Source organism: Hetaerina americana, unplaced genomic scaffold (assembly GCF_022747635.1).
Source record: "Hetaerina americana unplaced genomic scaffold, ioHetAmer1.1.p SCAF_1, whole genome shotgun sequence".
NCBI lineage: Eukaryota > Metazoa > Arthropoda > Insecta > Odonata > Calopterygidae > Hetaerina > Hetaerina americana.
The window spans coordinates 72,616,134-72,638,791 of record NW_027286069.1 but is presented as its reverse complement, the minus strand read 5'-3'; the positions used below and the strand labels follow the sequence as shown (position 1 = coordinate 72,638,791).

At 43.7% G+C, this 22,658-nt stretch overlaps 1 protein-coding gene across 3 annotated transcripts in view; it reads right to left on the bottom strand.

Annotated features, from left to right (window-relative positions):
- Window positions 1–22,658, bottom strand: part of raw (NDT-like domain-containg protein raw) — a 136,076-nt gene that overhangs the window by 69,025 nt on the left and 44,393 nt on the right. Inside the window, exon 2 of one of the 3 annotated variants that reach the window (XM_071591305.1) lies at window positions 22,158–22,556. The exons of the other annotated variants lie outside the window; for them this stretch is intronic. Coding sequence (XP_071447406.1) covers window positions 22,158–22,327 — 170 coding nt within the window. The 5' untranslated portion in view covers window positions 22,328–22,556. The remainder of the gene's footprint in view (window positions 1–22,157; window positions 22,557–22,658) is intronic. 3 annotated transcript variants of the gene reach the window in all.

Below are 22,658 nucleotides of genomic sequence, written 5' to 3'. Positions count from 1 at the left end.
ACGGCCACACCCATACACTAGATGTCTGCGTTTGCATGGCCTCCACGTCGGCGATACCATCGACATTGACGCATGGTATCTACGCATTACCCACAAGCCACGAGGAAATCAAAGTTGACGGAGGAGGAAAGACATTGTAACGATCGAAGGGAATCAAGAATATCACCTCACGAGTTAAGCTCACTATATAGCCAAGTCACATAATTGAATTTAGGAGTTTCACACACTTTTTTGCGAATACTGATAGCTCTATTATCCATAGAAAGAAGAAAATCCGCTCAAGATTTAAACGTTTCGCAGTGTGTTTGACGCAGAAGTGGAGAGGACTGCGCGTCGAGAAGAGTTTCGCAATATACCAGCACTGAAATTTGACCTCATCTTAACATGACGCTTACCTATAGATGACGTATATTTTCTAAGCGCGTCACGAATTAATATTTACGCGTTAGAAAATCACCATGACTTAATTAATGAGCAGAAAATAATAAAACAAAAAGACACAGCGATATGAACGGGGTCGTTGAGAGAGATAATATTAAATCAAGAAATCCAAACGTTAAAAATATATTAAATCTCCAAGAAATGAATCGCAATTTAGTCAATTTAATTTAGAAATATTTGATATTTTCATTAAAATCTGGTCGGTAAAAGTGTAAATAGCATAGGCACCGATAAATAAGTGTATTTGCAATGCGAAGAATGGGATCAAGGTAAGAAATCGCCTGGCACTAATTTCTCAAGATAACCATTACACATAATTCGAATGTAATGACTAGCACAATTAATGATAATTTAGCATAGATTGGATGTCAGTTTTACATACTTGAACCTTATGTTCTAAGGAAAGGAATCCATCCAAATAAACAAATTACGTCCCGCAAAGACTTACTTGGTAATCTTTTCCAATACAGGTAAAAATGGTACTCATATGAACGCAAAAATAAAAATGAAAAAAAAAACGATAGGCAAAGGGATTGTGAAAATGTGAAACCATTCTTACAGAAAACATAACTGCACCCTCCCTCCTACACTACTCAATGAGTTTGTCTTTACAGCTACAGCGAGTAAAAATATGCATATTACAACACCACTCGCATAAGTCATCCTGGGACGAATACTCTCCAGACCTTCTCTTTAAACCTTCAATTTCTAAGACTAACTTCGTCCACTTTTTTCTCAAGTTTCCCAGCAAGATACAACGCAATTATTAATCTAATAATATCTACCATACAATCCATGCTATCCATGTACATATAACCTGATATACGCACTCGTACAAGCTGAAAATCGAAGTTGGAAGGAATTGATGGACTAAATATTACACGGACGAGTAATTATGTTTTTCATAACAATGGAAAGAAGATTGAATTCATAATGCATTAGCTCCCAACCAAATTCCTCCATCATACTCGTCACGCTTACTTTCTTCTCGTACCGTATTGTGCATTTATAGATCGTGTTGTCTGACCAAGTTTTAGGGTAGGCGCAGTATAAAGGCCCCTTCTTGGTGGGCATCCAACAAATATCCCCAGCATTTCGGGGCCCACTAACTCCACAGAGCGCCTGACAGTGTCGATTAAAATCGGCAATTTAATATATTTTTTCCGCAGGGAAACGCGGCAACGCTGAAGAATGAACCGCTCCCGTGCGATAAATATGGAAAGATTTCCCAATAGATTTTGAGAACGACAATCGAGGACACGGGCGCGTAGCTATCCGAAATATCCTCACGCGCGGACACCTTAGGGTGATGAACAATCCGGATGAGGTAAACATATGATCGTATTTCTCGCACCTAGACATGTACGATGCACCTCCCTATTAGGGAGGAAGAAGGCAAGGGCGGCGGGGACGCAAGGCAGGGCGAGGGACGTCGACGGAATAGCGGTGGAGCTATTGCAGTGGGTGATATAAGAAGTGGGAGGAGGATGGGCTGCTTGAGGGACGGGGGAGAGGGTGGACGGAAGGGGTCGGACGGAGGAGGGGACGCGAGACGGTGTGGGGAGTGGAAGGGTTGTTGAGGGGGAGGGAATGGGGTTGAGAGATGGGATGGGGGTTGAGGAAAGGGGATGAGGGGTTGAGTGAGGGGATGGGGAGGATGAGGGGATGTTGGGAGAGAGGCGGCAGCGAATCGAAGGAGCCGGGAGACGAAGAAAAAGGTGAGAGAGGGAGGCGGGGGGTCGGTAGGGGGCGGAGGTTGAGGAAGGCTAAGAGTGAACGTTCGAGAAAGGTAAGGGGGAAGGTGGGTGGGAAAAAGCACGCAGCTGGGGGAGGAGGAAAAGGGCGGCAAGGGGCGAAGGGGGAAAGAGAAGAGGGGGGTGGTGTTATCATTGCATTGTGAGCTGGTGAGAGGTGCGTCAGCGGTGAGATCATTTGAGCACGGCGGTGAAAGCGGGCGAGAAGGAAACCCAGTGCCGTCAACACCAACCATTGGTTCCGTAATTTCCACTGACGAGTTGACGGAACTGGGACAGCAAATTCGTCATTAACCCCCCCCCCCCCGCACCCCCAATGAGTCGTGACGAATGAATATAGGGTCCTCGCATGGCGATGCCGATTGGAAGGGGGGGGGCAGGGCGAAATTCAAAAGATTGTCGAGTCCTTGCCTCAAGAATATATCAATTCGGCTCGGCTGTTCTGCGCAGCGTGTTTGTGGTGCGAAGGGTCGCCAACCTTCGGAAAGCGCTCCTTCGCCATTTCGCGCCGTAATGCCTGCCCGCATAGGCTTTTTTTCATTTTTTGGGTAGCACACACGGCGACGTTTGCGAAATAAATGTGTCGCATAATTTACCCATCACCTCGCTCGCACCGGCGTCTCACACCAGTGCCCACTGAAGTCATGAAAATCTTTTGCATCATTCAATCACGAGTCATGTGATCAATATTCTCACTGCGGATTTATTGAACGTTAAAGGTAAATTGATTAACTTTAAAGAGATCCGAAGAATTTTACGTCGGCACAGGGCATAAAAACGTGTAAGGAATCGTGCTCCTTTTTTTCGGTTCCTTTTTCTTTTACCTTTCAAAGCGATGCCCGTTTTCAACCTCGGCGCCCGGTTAAGCGGTTAACGTACCTGTATGTAGTTCTCGAGTGAATTCAACTACGATGAAGACCCAATGGCCCAATCTAGTAATTAACGAATAATTACCACGAAAATGGCGAGAGGAAAGGAGCTATTAAAAACACTGACAAGAGGTACGAACTCATCCGAGGTATTTTTACCAACGAAGACAGTGGAAATAAAATTCAGCGGGAAGAATTAAGTGAGAAAGACACTGAAATGTACACATTTAATAAAGAAAAAGGAAAGATCAATATGCAGAAGGATGGTCCAAAAGCTGGACGAGACCCGTTCAGAACGACCGGTAGTTCTAAACAATTTCTATCAATTACGGAAATAAAAAGTCGAGTGCCAAATTTACGAAGAAGAGACCATTATCATTACTAAAAATTAAAATCATCATGAAAAGGTGTCCCATAAATTAGAGTACGTTTTCGTTAATGAAATTTACGTTGCTGTTTTTGATCTCTGTTGACAACGCTATATAATAATGAAATTATACAGAAGCATCAGCTCGTCGCAAAGACATATCAGGTCACGCGCCAGCGGGCAAGAATACAGATATTAATTTACCCTCGCCCATTCGGTACAAGTATAATGGGGAGCAACCCCTTCCCGCCCTCGAAGGTCGGGGGTTACATTTTCAAAACGGCAATGGATGCTGACTAGCCATTTAATGGTCTTTAATTGATGGTCTGACGTCTGACCCTTAAAGTGGGAACCGACATTAGATGCTGAAGATCCAATTACCATAACTCATCAACTCATTCGTGTAACCGCAGGTTATAGCTACGGCTCTTCGAACCGCCACGAAGGCTTGTGGCAGAGTATCCGTTCGCCAGCCTTTAATTAATTAATTCAAGACAAATGTGAAGTGCTCAAATTACCAATTCCTATTACAAATCTTGGAGATCTTAAATTTTTTTAGTTATGATCACAATTTGTGCGAGAGAGGAGCGAGTAATTCAAATAAGCAATACCGGAGACTATTTTTCATCATCCGATGAGGTATGGATATTAATTCCCTTGATTTCAGGGAATATCTAAATGTCTCCGTCTAATCCGCCACGACAGCGAGTGACCAGGAGTATTAGGATACCATCCGTTCAGGTAATAGTTGATAGATTTTCCGTTATCGTGTTTCCAACTGAAGTGATGAGTCGTGGAGGGGGTGAGGATGGTTACTAGAGTAAACTCTAATCGCCTGTGCCTCTTTGAGTCACAACTCTGCTTTCGGTTACAACAGTTTGTAAAAGACAAGGAACACAAGACAAAGTATAATGACAACGCAATATACCTCCATACAAGTCAGATGGCTTTCGTTTTGCAGGAAGCACTGGCAAAGGGCAAGGAATTTTCCATGCCCCCGCAGAGAAACGGAGTGAAAAGCGGATGACTAGTAAGTTACACGGACGATCGGGAAAAAAAACAATGTCGCTGACCTCCGCCTTGGGTTCTCTTGCGAGATGAGAAGCGAGTCGAGGCAAAAATTAGAAATTCCGTCACCTCACAGAGATGGAAAATTCTAACGCTCTTGACAGGACGTCAACACGGGAAGCATCGACTCTTCGACCGGTTGCCCAAGATCGTGGCGACGGACCCGAAGAGACAACAAAGCAGGATTGAGCGCAATTTCGTCAATGTGCACTCCCTAACTCAAAAACCGCTTACATTTTCCGAACCAGACGATCCACTTTCCCCGTCGCAATATTCAGCAGACCGCATTTTCAGGTAATGGGTCCTCCGCGCGTGGCCGTTCATACTTTTTCCTCTTCACATTCACAACAATAGCTTCTCTTTATTTTATCCCCTCTTTTACGCCTATTTTATTTCTTCTTACTCGTTCCTCCACGTTCTTCCTATCCTTCCCCTTCTCATCCTGAACCTCGTGCTCGAGATAGCCTGAGACCGCTGCACCCACGCACCATAGGGTCCCACACCCACTCCACCGATTTTAGACAGTGTCCATTGGTGCCGCTAGCGACATGAATTGAACAACGTGACGAGCCGGACGGCTCCATGGTGGTCATCGGTATTCGGACGCAGACTTCATAGGGCTGAGAAGAGACTAGCAATGAAAAGGAAGTGATATCATTTCCAAAGAGAACACTCCTCCAACGCCGAGAGGAGGAGTCGGAAGATAAAAATGGCCAAGGCGACAGAAATTTTATTTATTACTTTGCATCACATTTTCTGATAAGCCGCAGGCTGAGCGCCTGAAATTATAGAGCCTATGAATAAACTATTGCAATCTATCCTCAGTGTTTAATATTAAATGGCCCGCTTTACACAATAGTGCTACTGCAAGTAAAACTGCCACACAAGCTAACCTAGGACCAGCGCGCAGTAGCCAACAGAAAATTCTACAAAAATGCATATCGCAAATGGGATCCCATTACAATTTTTTTCTCGGTGCTTCATCGGATATCGCCAAACGCGCTAATTTCAATGTTAAAAGCCAAGCGGAGAGAGCATCATGACGGTGAATACCTGGCGTGAGATTCACACTGTCATACTCGTAACAGTAAAACTGAATGAACGTGAATTGCCACCTGCGTATAGGATTTCAAGTAACGTTGGCATGAGCGATTCCGCAATAAACGATACTCTGATTGGTAACTTTCCGAAATATATACAGGGGGAAGTGAAATGCCACTGATTTACACCGAATGTCCGGATGTTGTAAGTAATGATACTTTAATACCTGGAGAAGCGTCAAACGTCATCGCATCGTCATTTATTTTCTGAATTTGAAAGAGGCCAGAAATATGGAGGACGCGAAAAAAAACACTACGGACACCACTGCGCCGAAATTAATATCCAACGAAATACTCATGTCAGCATGATATTGAAATGAGTGCTTTTCGATTGGGGTAGGACGAACAATATACTCGGCCAAGTGATTCCTGGCAGGTAAAAAAACAAAACCTTTAATTGAACATTAACTAAAAATTGAAAATTGTAAAAAACCGCCTCATTCATGAGCACGAATTTTCACCTTTGAGAGAATCGAATACAGGAAAACGAATATTCGGTTGGATTGAGTCAGTCAATTACTCATCATCAGAGTCGACACAATCCAAGAGTTTCAAAAATGATAGATTCAACAGAGTTATTACGGCATTTAAAGAAGTAACACCTCCGTGAAGGCTCACTGTTGATTGCACAGACAATTTCCCACTCGCTTCAGCTATACGATCACAATTCTTTCCGCACCTCTATGGATAAGCCATGGAATAAGTTCTTTGCTCAGACGATGATACTCTGTGCTGCTACAAGTACAATTATTGCAAATATGTGTGATCAATACGAAGACGAAACTGAACGGTGTGGGAACAGTGTTGCAGTTGCTAGTATACTTCCTTCTCCCCTCTGGATCCGGATTCAAATCCTCAAGGTTACAGAAGTTTTCAGTAGCATACCGATCCCTACATGGAGGCGAGGGGAAAATCAATTAAACTGGAATACACATTCTGTTGGATGGGGTGTTACACTGTAGAACCGTTGGCGTCTTTCGAGTAGGCTTATACTGACAACGGGTTTCTCTCGATCCTTCCCATTCCCTGTAAATCCTACCCCTAAAAATTTACCCACACCTATCCCTAATTACACGAATTACCTTAGCTGGCGGCCGCCTCTACTAATGACTACTACAAATGAACGGAGTCATTCGCCGAGTTTTCTCCGCAGAGAAATGGCAAAGTTTAATTATTCCATGAATTTAGTAATACTGATTCCTGCTAGAGAGTTATCACCCAATATTGAATCTTTACTCAAGGTAAGAGTTAATTATAAACTCAAGGAAATGTACAACAAAATATTTAACATTGTCATGCACTAGGTGAAGAGCGCAGAATGAGTTACCGTGAAGGCACATTCGGCTAGACAGGGATCGTTCCACGGATGGATCTGACCGAATGGAAGGCGGGTGCTCGAATCAATTACGCCAAAAAACAGTACTTCCTCGCGGCATACTTTAGATGGGTCAACGCACCAGATATTCACGATCGGATGGATTGAAATCCAAGTCAAGGTGGAGCCGAATGATTTTTCACCCGCTCAAAACTTCGCTGAAATAACGCGGAAGTTTACAAACGACGGAAATTCATGATCGCCGCCTCTACGTAGTATTGGATGTGAGGCACACGGAAAACCGCCAAGAGCGAACCGCTTTGAGGATGAACAACTTCCGGCTCTCTTCCCTGGCGTATTTGAGTGGCAGTCATTTCTGAAAAGCGTCCTTGCGCAATGGTCACCTGATTTCGGTAGTGACGAATACGGAAATCAATCAACCGAGCAGGGCATTGGGCACCAAATGACATCCGTTGGGGGCCAATGCAAACATTCGCGTACCATTTCAAGCGACAAAATTCAATCCTACTTCCACCAATTCTCCCAACAGAAAACTGAAACTGATACATTTACCCTGGTAATCGCGGCATTGGTCGATTACAAAATTATCCACCTGCGCACAAGGCGGAACTTTCCTACAAGAATGACGAAATGTCGAGACATAAACCAATCGCTCCCACGGTTGCGCAACGCGAACGCTCTGCTACAGTTCCCTTCACCGATCCCAATGGAACTTCCTTAAAAATGCTTCGTTCCTTCACTGGCTTGTCAACCTGTGATTCCTCCCAATGACACCCTGGTATAATGTAGACTATTTTAAGCGGGATGTTGCCACCAAATGATGTCACGTGCTGCATGGCGAGCGATGGAGAGAAAGAGAGGGGGGAAAAGAGAGAGAAGAGGCTCCAGAGGGAAGAGAGGGCGAGTGAGGGAGAGCGTGCGCTCGGCTGACTCTCTCTCTGATACTGCTTCGATCGCGCATTCCGAAAGCAGGGATTGCTCCATTCTTCCCAAAGGCTAGCATCGGACCTCGGGGCGGGGGTTGGGTGGGTGGGGATTAAAAGAACGAAAAAAAGAGTGAAAAGTGCGTGCTGCACTGCGATGGGTGTCGGCGTCATCGGGAAAAAACTCGGGCTCTCAAAAGCGGGAGGAGTGAACAGGAGGGGGGAGGGGGCTCGAAATAACCTTCACCATATAGTATTCGCTGTATTTCTCTCTGCTCTCGGTTTAGTTTCTTTTTCGCGACGAATAAGTGCCACTCCCCTCCAATCATTTGATTTGCATAAGATCTCGAGAACACCCGTCCCCTGAGCGATAAACTTGGGAGAATTTTTTTTTTCAGCAGGCTTTAAGATCGACACATCGCAGCATCAATTCTGGCGCCACCGCGTTTCCCCAACTACTCGTACATGGCGGATAACAAAACATTCGCACGAGAGAATATATTATATACACTGCAAGCTCATTTACAATATAGCTGCAGTTTGTCCTCATCGCGATTCTACGTAAGGTCTCGTTTTTTCGCTTAAGTTTAAAATTTTTCATCACGCCCACATTCAAATATATTTCCTCTGTCCAATTAGTTCACGGCAAAAGTTCTTAAGGTTTCCATTTTTACGCTGGGAATGAGTGTCACTTCGTTTTACCACATTCCATTTGAGGTTAACAAGCAAACCTCCAAATTTAAAAGTCAATATGCGCACCTGACGAGTTAAATCTATTTTGCACGATGTGCTTCATTGTGAACTGAACGCACAAGCTTTAAATATTTCGTGAAAGGACATGATTATTCCCTGACATGAGCGATTGAATGTTTTCTTTCTTCTGAAAGGTTTTTTATAATATTTTACGCATGGCAAGAGTTCACTTCAACGTGCGCTACGATACACCGAGGAAAGACTTCTGTAAAAATTCACAAGTAATTGAAGCAGGTATTATTGAAGGCAGATTATCTTAAACGAATTCAAGAGACGACAAATACTCCTTTAAATTTTGTGTGTCGAGAACGCAGTTGATATGCAAACCACCCATTAGAGTATATTTGAGGCCCCATTCCTTTAAAGCCTAGAGGGAAGCTCCACCGTAAAATTAAAAGTCAAGACTAAACATCCGATGCTTATGCCAGGGAAGGCTTGGCTAGAACCTTGGTTTACCGGCACTCACCATCTCGATCCTCACACCGAAGGAGTTAGTTCATTTTTACTGCACTGAAATCCTTTCAAGAGACCCCGAGGTTGAGGAGGTCGTGCGAAGAAATGACTTGCAGGAAAATCCGAGCAAACGTGAAACACGCGGATTTGCGGACATCGCGCGCTCCAACAGTCCCCTCTACCCCCCTTCTGCCGCTACGCCAAACATGTCCACGAACTTTCTTCTCCGGGGCCCCGTCCGCTCGCCCCATCCCAAAACGTCTGCCTATTTCCCCCAAAAATGACAACCTCCTTTTCTTCCTTCCCCTTCCCTTCAAGCCCTTTCCCCCACCCCGATTCCCATTTCCGATTCCACGACGCCACCCTCCCCCACACCCCCATACGAAATCCTTCCACTCTATCCCCCACCCTCCCCTTTCCCCATCCTCCAAAACTCTTACCGCCCCGCCAATCCGGTCTCCCTCCCTCGCCCCTCTCCCTCTATCCACCTAGCGCGAGCCCGCCTTCCACTCCCTCCACTGACATCACTACCCGTTGTAGGCCGTTACGTCAGCCCCTCCTCTCTCTATTTCTTTCTTTCTCTCTCTCTCTCTCACACACACATACACACCCCATCCCACCGCACCGCTTCGCTCCAACGCCACTCTTTTCTCACCGCACAAACTCCCTCCGCGGAGGGGGAGGCCTACCACTCTAGCCCTCGTCCCACACTCCCCCAACCGAGATGCACCAAACCACCCGTCTTCCACCCCCGTCACCCCAACCCCTCACCGATCCCCAACCCCCTTTCCACGTCTCTCTCCGTCGCGTACTACACGCCACCGCCTAGCGAAACGCCCGCACGACGATGCCGCGGCGACTTCGTGATATCGCCCATCTCTACCTTTTTTTGCAGTGGTTTTCCCCTTTCCTTCTCCTCTTTAGCCACCTTTCCTCCCCCGCACCCCTTCCAACACCCACAAGCCACCAGTCCGGCGTCCTATCGTCCCGTCACTTCCAAAACCCCTTCTCCGTCCCCCGCCGCCCTCCTCACGCCCTGACGCCTTTCTCTCCACTTGCTCTCTGGATCCGATACGAAAGGTTGCGAGGGGTTGTCCGTGAGTCAGTCCTCAAGAAACCAAGCGTGCATCTCTCTTTCTCCCCGTGTATATAAGTGTATTCCTTCTTCGCTAGCGTTCTCTGAGAGAGAGAGAGAAAAGAGAGAGACTTGACATTTTTACGAATCTCCGCCGCGCAGACCGACGCCGGGCTGGTTCCATTCCCTGCCGTGCTTCCTCCGACCAAATTGAGCGAGAAGGGGGGAAAAAAGTAATCTTGTCTCCGCATAAGTCGTTTGATTTTTCGTCCGGAATGGTAATGTTTATGGCGACGAAGGTTCCATTCGAATAACGCCTCCCCCCCCTCCCGCATCTCTCGTGCAATGACCCGCTTGGAAGACCGACTGCGGGTTGGTGGAGGGGGTGAATTTACGCGGACGATAGTGACGTCAGTGCGTAAATACGGTTTGAAAACGACAGGAGAGAGTTCGTGGGTAGGGGGAGGGGAGAAATGGGGTAGGAAATGCCAGTTCTCCCTCCCACGGTTCACGGATAGTCCGTGCATTTTAACCCATCGGTAGAACGGCTCGAACAGGGCTTTCACTTACCATTTCGGGTGAAGCCAATGTACCATGCGATAAAAACCACGTAATATTAAAGCGACGAGGAGAAACTGAAGATGCATTATGATCAAACGGTATCAACGTTCAAAACCGCTAACGAACCAGTCACATCTCGGAATTATGCGCATGTATATATGGAGGCTAAGATATTCATTTACATTATTAAATATTTTTAGTAGTAGTAGTTTTTAGGGGAGGCGATCGACAGCTGAGTTCATTTGCGCCATTAGGGATGGATAGGAGAGGATGAAGGGTGGAGAGAAACCCGGCGTCGGTATCAGCCTATTCTTAATGAAAGGCGCCAAGGGGCCCGCAGCTTAACGTCCCATCCGAAGGACGGAGTACTCACTCAAAGCATCTCTAGTAGGGGGTCGGGACACCACTGAAAAATATCTGCCACCGCTGGGATTCGAACCCAGACCCTCTGGGAGGGAAGCCAGTACGTTAGCCACCGCACCATCCCGATCCCATTAAAATATTTCTATACAACCAGATCCGGCTCAGAGCGAATCGTAGATATCAAAATATTTTTAAGACCTCGTCTTCCTGGATTTTACAACGTGATTAAATCATAAAAAAACACGATCCTTCTGCGAAATAATGGCTTTATTTCGACGACTTACGTTCTTCGGTTGGATACTTAGTCGAAATGGTCTTAGTTAATAAAAGAAAGGTCCTCCAATCGACTGCGGAGTAACAAGAAATGAACTCGTACTACGGTCGTGTCAGCGAAAATTATATTCTCATACAATTCAATCGTGACCATGAACAGAGGGAGGGGCTTCAATGTGGAGCACGCATAAGTCGAACACATTCAAAAGTTGAGTATACGCACTTCATGTCGTCTCGGGTAAGGTACAATTGCTCCTATGCCTCAACCATGCACAGGACTCTAGTATGTAAGAATAAACCGAATTCGAAACAATTCTGCAAAACCAGCAAAACATTCGAAAACGAAGTAGAATAAGTATTTGAGTACTTTAGATGATATCATGGCTCCGGTCATACCACACAACAAATTGGCACAATGTGGTTGAAACCACTTTCAACCACACATCTGTCCTCTTTAGATTCAAACCCTCAACTAAAAAATAAGCTGGAGAATGGTTTAAATAGAGAGCTACCAGTTTGGTTCTAAAACAAGCCAATGCTATCATTAGACAATCCTACGGCTTCCTGACAGGTTTATGCGCACATCATATTCCATTAATTGACGCCGACCTTACCAGACAATGTCACGCCTCCCAAGCCTCGAGCGCTCACCAGGTATTGGACATAGCCGGTTAACGTAAATAATATATGTTAAGCTATGCATAAAAACTTGTAAAGTGACGAGGACCCCTCCCAAACTGGAGCATACTGAGATGAATATTCTAATCTGTTTTATCATGGCGAGCTCCTTTTAATTTGAAAATTATAAAACGGAAGGGGCTCCTCCCAAAATCAAAGATTATAGGCATTATTCGATGACGGAGATTCACGACAATGGGCACTATAGTCAAATATATTATTCATCGAAGAGCCGTAAAAACAAGTCTCTCCTTGTTCAGCCCTTTATACAATTTATTGCCACTATTACTAGGCGCACAGGGCTTCGAATGGATTTTTGTAAACCATTGTCTTGACCTGCGCCAAAAGGCTTCATAAAATGCAAATGCAAGTAAAATAAGATCAAATGTCTTTCGTCTGGGTTTGGTCACTCATAATACTTTATGCACCAAACAGCTTTAAGCATAAGACATGGTAACAAAACATATAATGAATGAAAAAATTCAAAAGGTTCCTTTTCGGTAGCGCTATTTTACAGCATTGTAATTATTGTGGGGTCTTCAGAAGGCATTGTGACGATGAAAGTAGACACAATGGCAGTTACAACGCCAAAGAAACCGGATAGAACCGGAATATAACGCGCAAGTCAATGAGAGTAAAAAAATCGCAATTCATTGAGCTGACTATTTACTTTTGGAAAATAAAATTCGTTCCATAGTGGCATGAATTAATATATAAATAATGCTTAATTTAACAAAATTATATTTACATATGTGCCGTCGATAATAATGAAGATCCATGAAAAACAACATGGATTCGTCCACGATCAATGGAAAAAATATGAGTCTGTAAGAAAACATCATAGCAAGCGTACAATTTGCCCTAATAGGCAGCTTTCGTCGGAGTTATAGAAGTCTTTCGAAAGAAAGTATTACCGATGGGATCTCCAGGGTTCAATTAACGGATACACACGCAAGAATAAACCAATCGGTATGCGCTTACGGGTGAAACGTCCAAGCTGTTGAATATTTTTCGCGCTTCAAATGCGACAATGAAAATTTAAAAAAATTGTGTTCCGCGCCTACAACTGTTCGTATACGCAAGAGGAAAATGCCATTGACTGAACTTTCGGAGGGAAAAAACGAATGAGCGCCAGTACACGAGCACGCGCGCAGCTTAATCAAGTACACAACATCTGCGCAACTAATCAAGACAGTAACTACGCAATCTCTCATAGATTTCCACTCTTAAAGATCAACGTGTCCGAATGAACTGAAGGAGAGAGAACAGTTTCTCCCCGAAATAGTCTCGAGTAGGAATTACTCATATTGGAATAAAAGTTAGGGTTTAAGTTCTTCCTGAATATTTCTGTTATACAAATCTCATTTAAGGAGATAGTCCATTAGAGCAACCGAGAATTGAGGGCGATGTCATAAAATCTATGCAATTTCATACAAAAATAAATCTTTAGGAAGTACCAACATACGTTTTCTTACAATCATTTATATGCTTATTCCTGACAAACAAATTGTAATATCTTGCGGAAGAATGCGTAACCTAACGAAGGGAACCGACTATAATCGAAAATACCCCATTTACACCAAAACAAAATCTCAGTATACGCATTTCAAATTTTATTCTAATGGAAAAAATAGTGTTCCCCGTCTTTATACAGAAGCTGAGCTGAGTTTTTTAAAATTTTAAATTTCATGGATGACCAAGAGACGAAATTATTCAAATTTCGGTTCCCTCAATATGATTGTTCTGGCGATCATAAAAATCTTGCAAGCTAAAAGTTTCAGGCTTAACTTTGTGGAATTCTTTCATGGTGAGGGTGAAAAAAAGAGAAAAAACACTTTGCACTTCCACACACTTTTAATACAACACGACCATGGTTTCGATGCTGCGCATCATCATCAGGTGAGCTGATGATGATGCGCAGCATCGAAACCATGGTCGTGTTGTATTAAAAGTGTGTGGAAGTGCAAAGTGTTTTTTCTCTTTCTTTCACCCTCACCAAATCTTGCAAGGATTTCTTTAATCCCTAAAGAAACTTAGGCGTAAAAAAATAACTCTGTCATTGATGTTACTCGATTTAGAATGATTTCTTCGTCAATCTTTCTAGTATACTCAAATTTTAAACGCGAAAAACATACGCCAAGTCCGCCACAGCTGCGTTCAATATCCAACCAAACACTTGAACGCTTGGCAAGCCAGAGAAAGCCATTTGAATCAATCATCGGATGACGTGAAAAATTATGCAATCAGCATCTTCCTTTGCGAGACAAGTTGTCGTGGCCCATTGTTGCCGCCGGCTGGGAAAAATAAAAATGTTCCAATGCCCCTCACTCAATCTTCCTCGAGCAACTCCTGCGGTGCGAAGGGGGACTTAAGTGCCAGATCAAGTCTTCCCGTTGTCGCCAGCATCTTATACACGGCCGAATGAAACCTTGCGCTTCTTCTAAGACGGGAAATGTTCCTTGTGGAAAAATAATGGGAGAGCCCAGGACAGATTGAATTCACTTGGCAGCAATGTTAAATTAATTCACTGAATGGGGTCTTGGGATCACTTCGTCGGCATGATAAACATATTTTGTAGGTATATCGTAAGGCAGAACGTCAAATTAAACCGCAATTAACAACAAATTTAATTGGAAACTTTATGCACAATAATTATCCGAGCATCGAAAGATTTTTCTCTTTGTCTTGTCGCCATTGAGGAAAATTCTTCGCGGAGTTCCGGTAAACGAAGATGATTAAAACACACAAATGTTTTCCAACGGCGAAGGCGGAAAGTATTCAAAAGCCATTTTTACGATTTATCCAAGTCCGTGGTAAATATTGTTGAGGAGATTGAAGTATAAGAGTGCAGAATGGCGACCTCACACTCTCGGAAACGATTGTAATGACACTCGCTTTTTCTAATCATAGCACCGATTTGGGAAACACATCGGTAAAGTGAACGGAAGGATAATTTTAACTATTACCGACCGAACTCATTCCATAATCGCTCATCATCGGCATTGGCATACAGTACAATTTTTTAACTTCAACCGCCATGTCAAATTGACCGGGCACCAAATAATAAACTTAATCGTACACTGTCCCACCCAAATTTAGCGGAAGGTTGACTGGAGTAACAGTGTTGCTTTTTGAGAGATGTAGCATGAATTGCTACCTTCCCTCGAAGAAAACTCTCGACAAGTTACCTCTGCAGAGTTTGTCACGTGAAATCGGCTCCAAAGTGAGAAATCAAGGAACTATGCCATCTGAGGGTATGAATTGAGGAATTTGAAGAAGTACAGATCAAGTCTGCAAGACATGTCAAAAAAATGCAAAGAGAAGAGTAAGCGTAAGTGGTACGTCGTAGGAATGTATTTGGAAGCCCCTTGATTCACGATAAAAAAAGCAAGATAGACACCGTAACTGACAGGTCCAACTACTAGTCACCCAACACAATAAAACAAATCTAACAAAATATTAGTCAAGCATCCCAATATTTTCCAAATAAAAAGCAAAATTTAGCCAATTAGTGACTTAGTCAAATACCAATTATTGCATGATGTAGATATGTATGTGTATGTGTCAACACGGAGTGTGTAACTGAGCAGATATATATATTCACATTCAAGCATTGATGAGTAGTGCCATAACACCCACAACCGCACGCCCTTGCGGAGTACTGCGTAAATGTTCACGTAAATGATTCAATGCCTACCCATGCAACTGGTTACAAGGAAGTCTAATGAATGCCCCAAAGATTTGATAGACAAGCTAAGGCACCGAGACATTTACTTCTTACGGGTCAAGGAATTGAATGCAGCCACTCACCGAACAATATTTCCAAGATTTTCGACGAGAAGTTAATTAAAAAAAAACGGGAAATTTTTCCCTTGACATTACAACTTCCCACTAGGCAACACCCGGTGCGAAACTGGACCAAATCTCCAATGTCAGCCCAAAATTAGCGACCAGCGATTTCTGGTTACTCTTACAGAGTGATCTTCGGACGAAGGCGCTGTGTAAATTATGAAGAAGTGAAGGGGAACATTACAGAATATCCCGCAGCTTTAATCTACAGAGAATTTCTTTATTCTCGACACAGAGAAATTACTCTTGTCTATGAAATGTTTTTACAAATTTAGACGCTCAAGTTGAAAAATATAATACGGCTGAACTAGTCAAAAAATACACTTTTTGATTCCATTCACCTTATTTACACATTCTCATTCACTTCGCGGGCTTATTTTTAAATAGTTATCAAGATAACTGCAGAGTTTTATCCTAAGCTTAAGCCCTGATCCTCAAACAAATGAAACGTGCCGGAGGAAAGGTTTTTAATACAGGCGAACTGAGTATGGAATAGATATTCCCCCCTAAAATCATTAAATATTAATCCATTTGTATCATGTGAACAGGCTCAGGTGGTGTTTCGAATTCTGGATGGCGGCTTAGATTAACATTCAATCGCTCAAAAAGCGCTCTACAACTTTTTAAAAGATATTATTTTTCTACGCTTTTTCTCCATAAGAAATCAGTTTAAATCGCATTCTTGGAAACAGGTGAATCGAACGTATCCGCTTCCACAGTTAACGCTGGCGTTCTGATTTAACGGGCTTCGCTTGGCCAAGCAACGACAATAATTCGTCGCAGAGGCTTACTAAGTTTTCTGTCGGTCAATTCTCTCCTTAGGCCTTTGGCCTAATCATTCTAAGGAGGAAGAGGGCAGATCACATACATTATTTTCGTAAATATTAAGTATAGGGAACTAGTCAGCGGAAGCTCAATACTTAATATATGCCAGTCACAACTTTCACCAATTTCAAGTAACAAGGAGGAGTCGAGGGGCGAAAAAAATTGGGAAGCCTTTCGCCGTCGCGGATAAAAAATAAAAAAAACAAGACTTTTCCATAGCGAAGACAATAGATGTCCTCAATTCGAACCCCATTTGCAAAACAGCATATTTCACATGTGCAAGTTGGTTAACGTATATTAAATGCTATCGTATATTCATTTAGGTCAAACGATGACAAATACTATTTACCTATTTTTTAAATACGTACAACAATACACATAGCTGTACTTTTTGTATGTAAACTTATAAGTTATGGTTAGTCCGTCCGTCATGGGTCATGGCACACGTGTGCAGAAACATACGTACACATGAAATGTAAAACTGCGTAAGACTTCTAATTTTCAGACTACAAACACAGTTTCTTCCGAGCCCTCTACCATTTTCCGATCACGTTGAACCCAAGGCGCCGACTTTCCAATCTCGAGCGGCGTGTCATCGTCAAGATTGGAAGGTACTATATGTTGATAAGACGGACCACGAACCATACCACCATCCGCACTCCTCCACGGCGCTCTTCCCGTGAATACCACACGGACCCCTCGGGAGCCAATAATGAAGGCGCCCGTACTTGTACGACTCGAAGCGTGAACTAATCAGGCTCACGTTAAAATTACAGGTATAAGAATAAATCTTTTACCTTCTTTTTGAATCTGTAATTACCGGGCGGTAAGCATGGTGGGTGGGTGTCCGGTTGAAATTTATGGCCTGGTTCATTGGTGGGCGTTCGAACGGGGCTTCCATGTGGAAATTAGATAATGAACTGCCAAGCCGCCCTTTTTGGAGATGCGGCGACGGGGCGGAAATATTTCCATCTCAACACATCACCGAACGGCCGCGAGCCTCGCGTTCCCGTGACGCTTCGGAAACTAAGCAGTAAATCGAGCGGGTGGCGGCGCCCTCGTTCCGCTTCCTCTGCACCGACCGCCCACAATCTCGCGTCACCGCAAGCGGTGTCAAAGCAGTGCTTTGATGCGTGGATGGCCGATAACAATTCCGAGCCTCGCATGCTCTCAGATTCACCGGCGCATCGGTTGATTCGCCGACTACGGTTTCAAATCCCCCCTCGGGCATGAATACCATTCAGTGCCGTAATGGTATTCCTCGTAAGACGCGATATGAAATCAGCCAAAGAAGCACATTTAAGCGTCCAACCACTGCTATTGTCTCAGAACGCAACAAAACTGGACCGTGGTCACGGTGGAATTTTAAAACCAGAAAGCTAGGCCACCGCCCGAAAAAAGTAATTGTCCATTCCAATGGTTTCTGAATTCTTTGTGCTGCGGACCGTAGGAGTGCTTCCAGAGGTATCGGTGGGCCACATCAGGACTTCGGCGTGACTTCTACTACGAAAATATACACTTTTTTTAAATTCAACAACAAATAAAATTTTCTTAGCCTTCCTTCTCTGCCGAAATGTAGGGATTGATCTTTTTCGGTTTAAATGCCACACGAGCTCCTGTTTTAAAAGAAACCAAACAATAATTTTCTCCGATGACCTTTCTCCCGGGTTGCACCAATGAACTAGGGGAGGCCTAGAGGCGCGTGAGTCGTAGTTTGGTCACCACTGGCCTTGACGTGCCACAGAAAAATCGTCGAGAAAGAGGAAATCACAAAAGAATTCTTTCCATCGGCCTAAGGTGTAACCAGATCTCTCGTTAAGATCCCAGAAACTTTGGCAAGCAACTGGTAAAATGTTCTGCGTATCTTACCTTATGTTTCGTGTAGTTTTTAAAAACGATTTTTAGCATAGGAACAGCGATATTTAACCTTCAGGTCATGGCTGCAAAAAAATAAGCGGGGAGCCTTCTCGTAGCGAAGCCGGAAGTTTTGAAACGTGTGCATCTCCTTTGCTGTCTATTTCCAAACACGCTGGCTTGGCCAGCTCGCGCTCGGCGTCCCTAAATTGGTAATGATATCATCAAAAACGGATTCGTTTTGCAAAGGAGAACTGGCGGGGGTTACCGAGATGTGGGGAGTTAGAAAGTGAGAGCAGGGTGGTCGTGGGTGGAAGGAGTGGAGGGTTGAAGGAGGGTTGGGCCGGGAGAAGGGTTGACCAGAGGAGGGGGGAATTGAGGTTGATGGGGAGGAATTGAGAGGGCGGGAGGAAAGGAGAGGGGATTAGGGCAGGGGGAGCGGAGGATGATGAGAGACGAAGAGAATGGCTGGATGAATTCATCACACGCCAAACCAAGTTTTCAAGGTTGAAAAAAGCACAAAATTGAACCAAATGCTAACCCATCAAGTTACAGTTTAGTTGAAATATGTCATAAGACGGCTGATACCATATTTCTCCATTCATCGAAATTAAATTCAGTAATTCATGTGTGGTATTATTTTTTTGCTTTTAATTCATATAATGATCGTTCTAAAATCTTGAATCTTATGAAAAATACACATTTAGTCAATTAACGAAATGTAACAGGATCAGTATTCTGAAAATAATCGACAAAAATATTATATACTACTATCAATCCTTCTCTGGAGCTATGGTAGCGGAGAAAAAAACCAGCAAAAATATTCATCATGCTATTTTCAGAAATCACAATAAATTTTCCTGAAAAGTTAAACAATTATTATGAAGGATTTGTGAAGACTAATATATCGTTGAAGTTATTTTTTCGAACGCACTCTTTGACCAGACTATAATCAAGGGAAATATTCCAATTTGTACTGGTTTAAGTACCACCAAAATTGTAGCAAAGTCGGCTGTAATAAAACACCTTCGTATTCGGTTGTGCGCTAACTGCCACCAACTCTGGCCACAATCTATACAGCCACAATTTTTCTTGGCTACGAAAGATTCCGATGACCTTAGTTCCACGGGCGTGATATCTGCCATCTCTATTTTGAGACTAATGAGTGCCATCGAAAGTTAGACGGCACGGCGAGAACGCAACGGCATACCTTGCAACTTCTCCGACTCCTTTAACAAAGAGCGTGGAGTGGAAAAAGTGAAGGGTTTGTTCGGGAGGTTCGGTTGGGAAAATGAAGACCGAGAGTTCCCGGGGCAGGAAAAAAAAGGCACAGGGCGGAATTGAATGTCACGGCTTCTTTGATTTGCGACCACGCCAACCACAAAAGCTTCGGCGTCTTGAGAAATGAAGGAGAAACGGGCGTATTCACCCATCACCTGGAACCCCTTCGTGGATTGGTTGAGGTAAAGAGCGGATGTCGGGAAAGGCGAGGAAATGAAACGGCTTGGAGCCCGGAGGGCCTCAAGGAAAAATAATAATCGACTGGCGCGATTAACTACGGGGAAGAGATGGTGAGATTTCATAGCAGCTCCCATACCCTTCGGGGTCAAAAATAATGCTTACGCCTTAGAATAACGGCTTAGAATAAAATAAAAGTTTTATTTGCTACAAGGTCCGTCGAAGGATGATCGCACGCACTTCGTTCGAGTACCTGCCACGAACGGACGTGAACAATATGGTGATACTTTGGTATGGAACTTCATTAATTGAAATGACGGCGTGCTGAGACCAGAGTCCTAAAAGAAAATTGGCACTCTCTTTCACCAACCCTTGGTGGGAGTCATTATACTGGGTTGGAATGAAAATTCCGCAAATCCAATGACGTACGATACTGCATGCAGCTACTTCGCGAACTACGCAAATGAAGATGATATCATCCGTACACGAGGAAAGTTCTTACGCAAATCAAATACGAACATATAGGAGTCACCAACGATCGTTTAATTTATTCATACAATTATGGACGACTTATAATTTCGCACATATTAAGATAAACCTTGACCAATACGTATTATTATTGGCATAGGGTTTCAGAAAAGGGTACTAATACAACAAAGGAGGCCAAGGCTTTTTTGGCAATGCGCAATTATCATTTCGTGGGATTTTGAATCCCCCAGGTCAGAGGAATGTGGTGGTCAATGTTCCCCTGATGAGAGTAGATAGACAAAAGGATTCCGAAGAGTTGAAGACAAGTTTACCGAAAAATTTCCTTTTTCAAGGTTGAAAAGAAGAAAGATTTGGGGTATCTTCTAAGAAATGTACAATGAGGAATTCGAAAGTTAACAGAGAAACAGAATTCATTGGATTGATTCAGGCTGCTTTTATGTTGACCTCGAGCTCGTACAAAGGGAAATCAAGTACTTGATTTTTAACAAACGGCATATACATTTCAACGAGAATAATCGCAAAAATCACTATTTGATTACTTGTTTTCCATGTTCAACATTTGTTCCCTACTATCCCCTCCGGCCACATCTGTATCTTATCAGCAGATGTTTTCTTCAACGTTAGCAATGTTTCTCCCTGAATGACAACCATTATGTAATTAGTGACAATATTGTTTTGAATATACACATTTAAACACTACCGCCCTTAATAAATGGAAATGCCAAATTATGGGTATGTTAACAGTTATCAAGAATTGCATGACCTATGAATCTTGACGGCAGTGATTTTAAATGAAATACTAACACTTCAACAGTAATTTAATTCAATGTTACTATGCCCCCCGATGAACTCTTAGCTCAAATTTAAATATGACACCCGCGATAAAGATAATAACCTACTGCTTTGGACTACTACTTAGAGGTAGTAATGGTAATATATGAGCATATACATAATTATATGTAAACTGATGAAAAGGTATAATATTTTTGGAATGGGGTTCAGCGATAGATAATTTTGATACATGAACAATTAATTAGAACAATATAATACATCAACTTAAATTGTGCCGATATTCTTCAGTATGGTGTAAAAACACTTGATACATTATAGCTTAGTGAATCGTCCAGAGCACAAAGAGTGAAACTGCGAAGTTGCACCTTTTTAGGTACCTGGAAGCCACTTTTACTAGTCTTGCGCCGGGAGGTATAAGCCCAAATTGGTCTGGCTTCCCAAATTTCAATAAACACAAATGTAAACTATAGATTCTTGTACTCTAATCTCCACTGTATTGATGATAAGAGATTGAATACTTCGAAGAAACTCGTCATGCTTTACACGAAATTTGGCTTCGTTCCACGACGACGTTGCGGAATATCCTCCTACATTGTTGTTCCCGCTCGAATGTTTGATAACAGAGCGCGCAAGAAGAAAACTCATGGCTAAACACATTCTCCGGGTATTGTTCCCAGTATCGTCATCTGGCTTCCTCAGCTACATGAGCTTCTTCCTCGGAAATTAGCATTGACGAAGACTCTTGCAAGACGTTTCCCCTCCGGCCGATTCGGGTATGCGGGAACTAGAACGCCAAGCCGCGAGCCCACCGCGGCTAATTTAAATACGGCATGCAGCATTCATTTTCTGAGTTTTTTTCTACTCACGGCCACCAACCTCAGAGTCCCATTGTCCGCTCTCGGATCCAAGATGGTTCTCCTCCTCTTCCCTCGTCGACGCGGGGATATCCGGTTCGAACCTCCGGCGATGTGTCCCTCTCTCTCGACTCCTCCTCCCGCTCTCCCGCCCTCGCTGTCCGCCAACGAGCTCTTTTCCGCCCCTTGCATTAAAGAAGGCGACCTCTTGCCCCCCACGGAAAGAGGGGAGTCGTCACATGCTCCACACCGACAAAGGCTCCCAACACTCGTCCTTTCGCTAGCGGTGGGACTTCAGCGATCAGGCGAGCGTCCTTCTCATCAACGCTTAAATCCCCCGCGTCAATTCACCGCTGAGCGCGTCTCCGTGGAGAGTTTCACAACGACCGAACCAAACAAGCCTCTCACTCCAGGCGTGGAGCTGTTGGATGGACACGACAAAGTGACGTGATGAAGAAGAGGCACTTCCAACCCCAAACTGTCCACATGCGAGGTGCATCGACATAGTTTGGGTTTGTAGTAG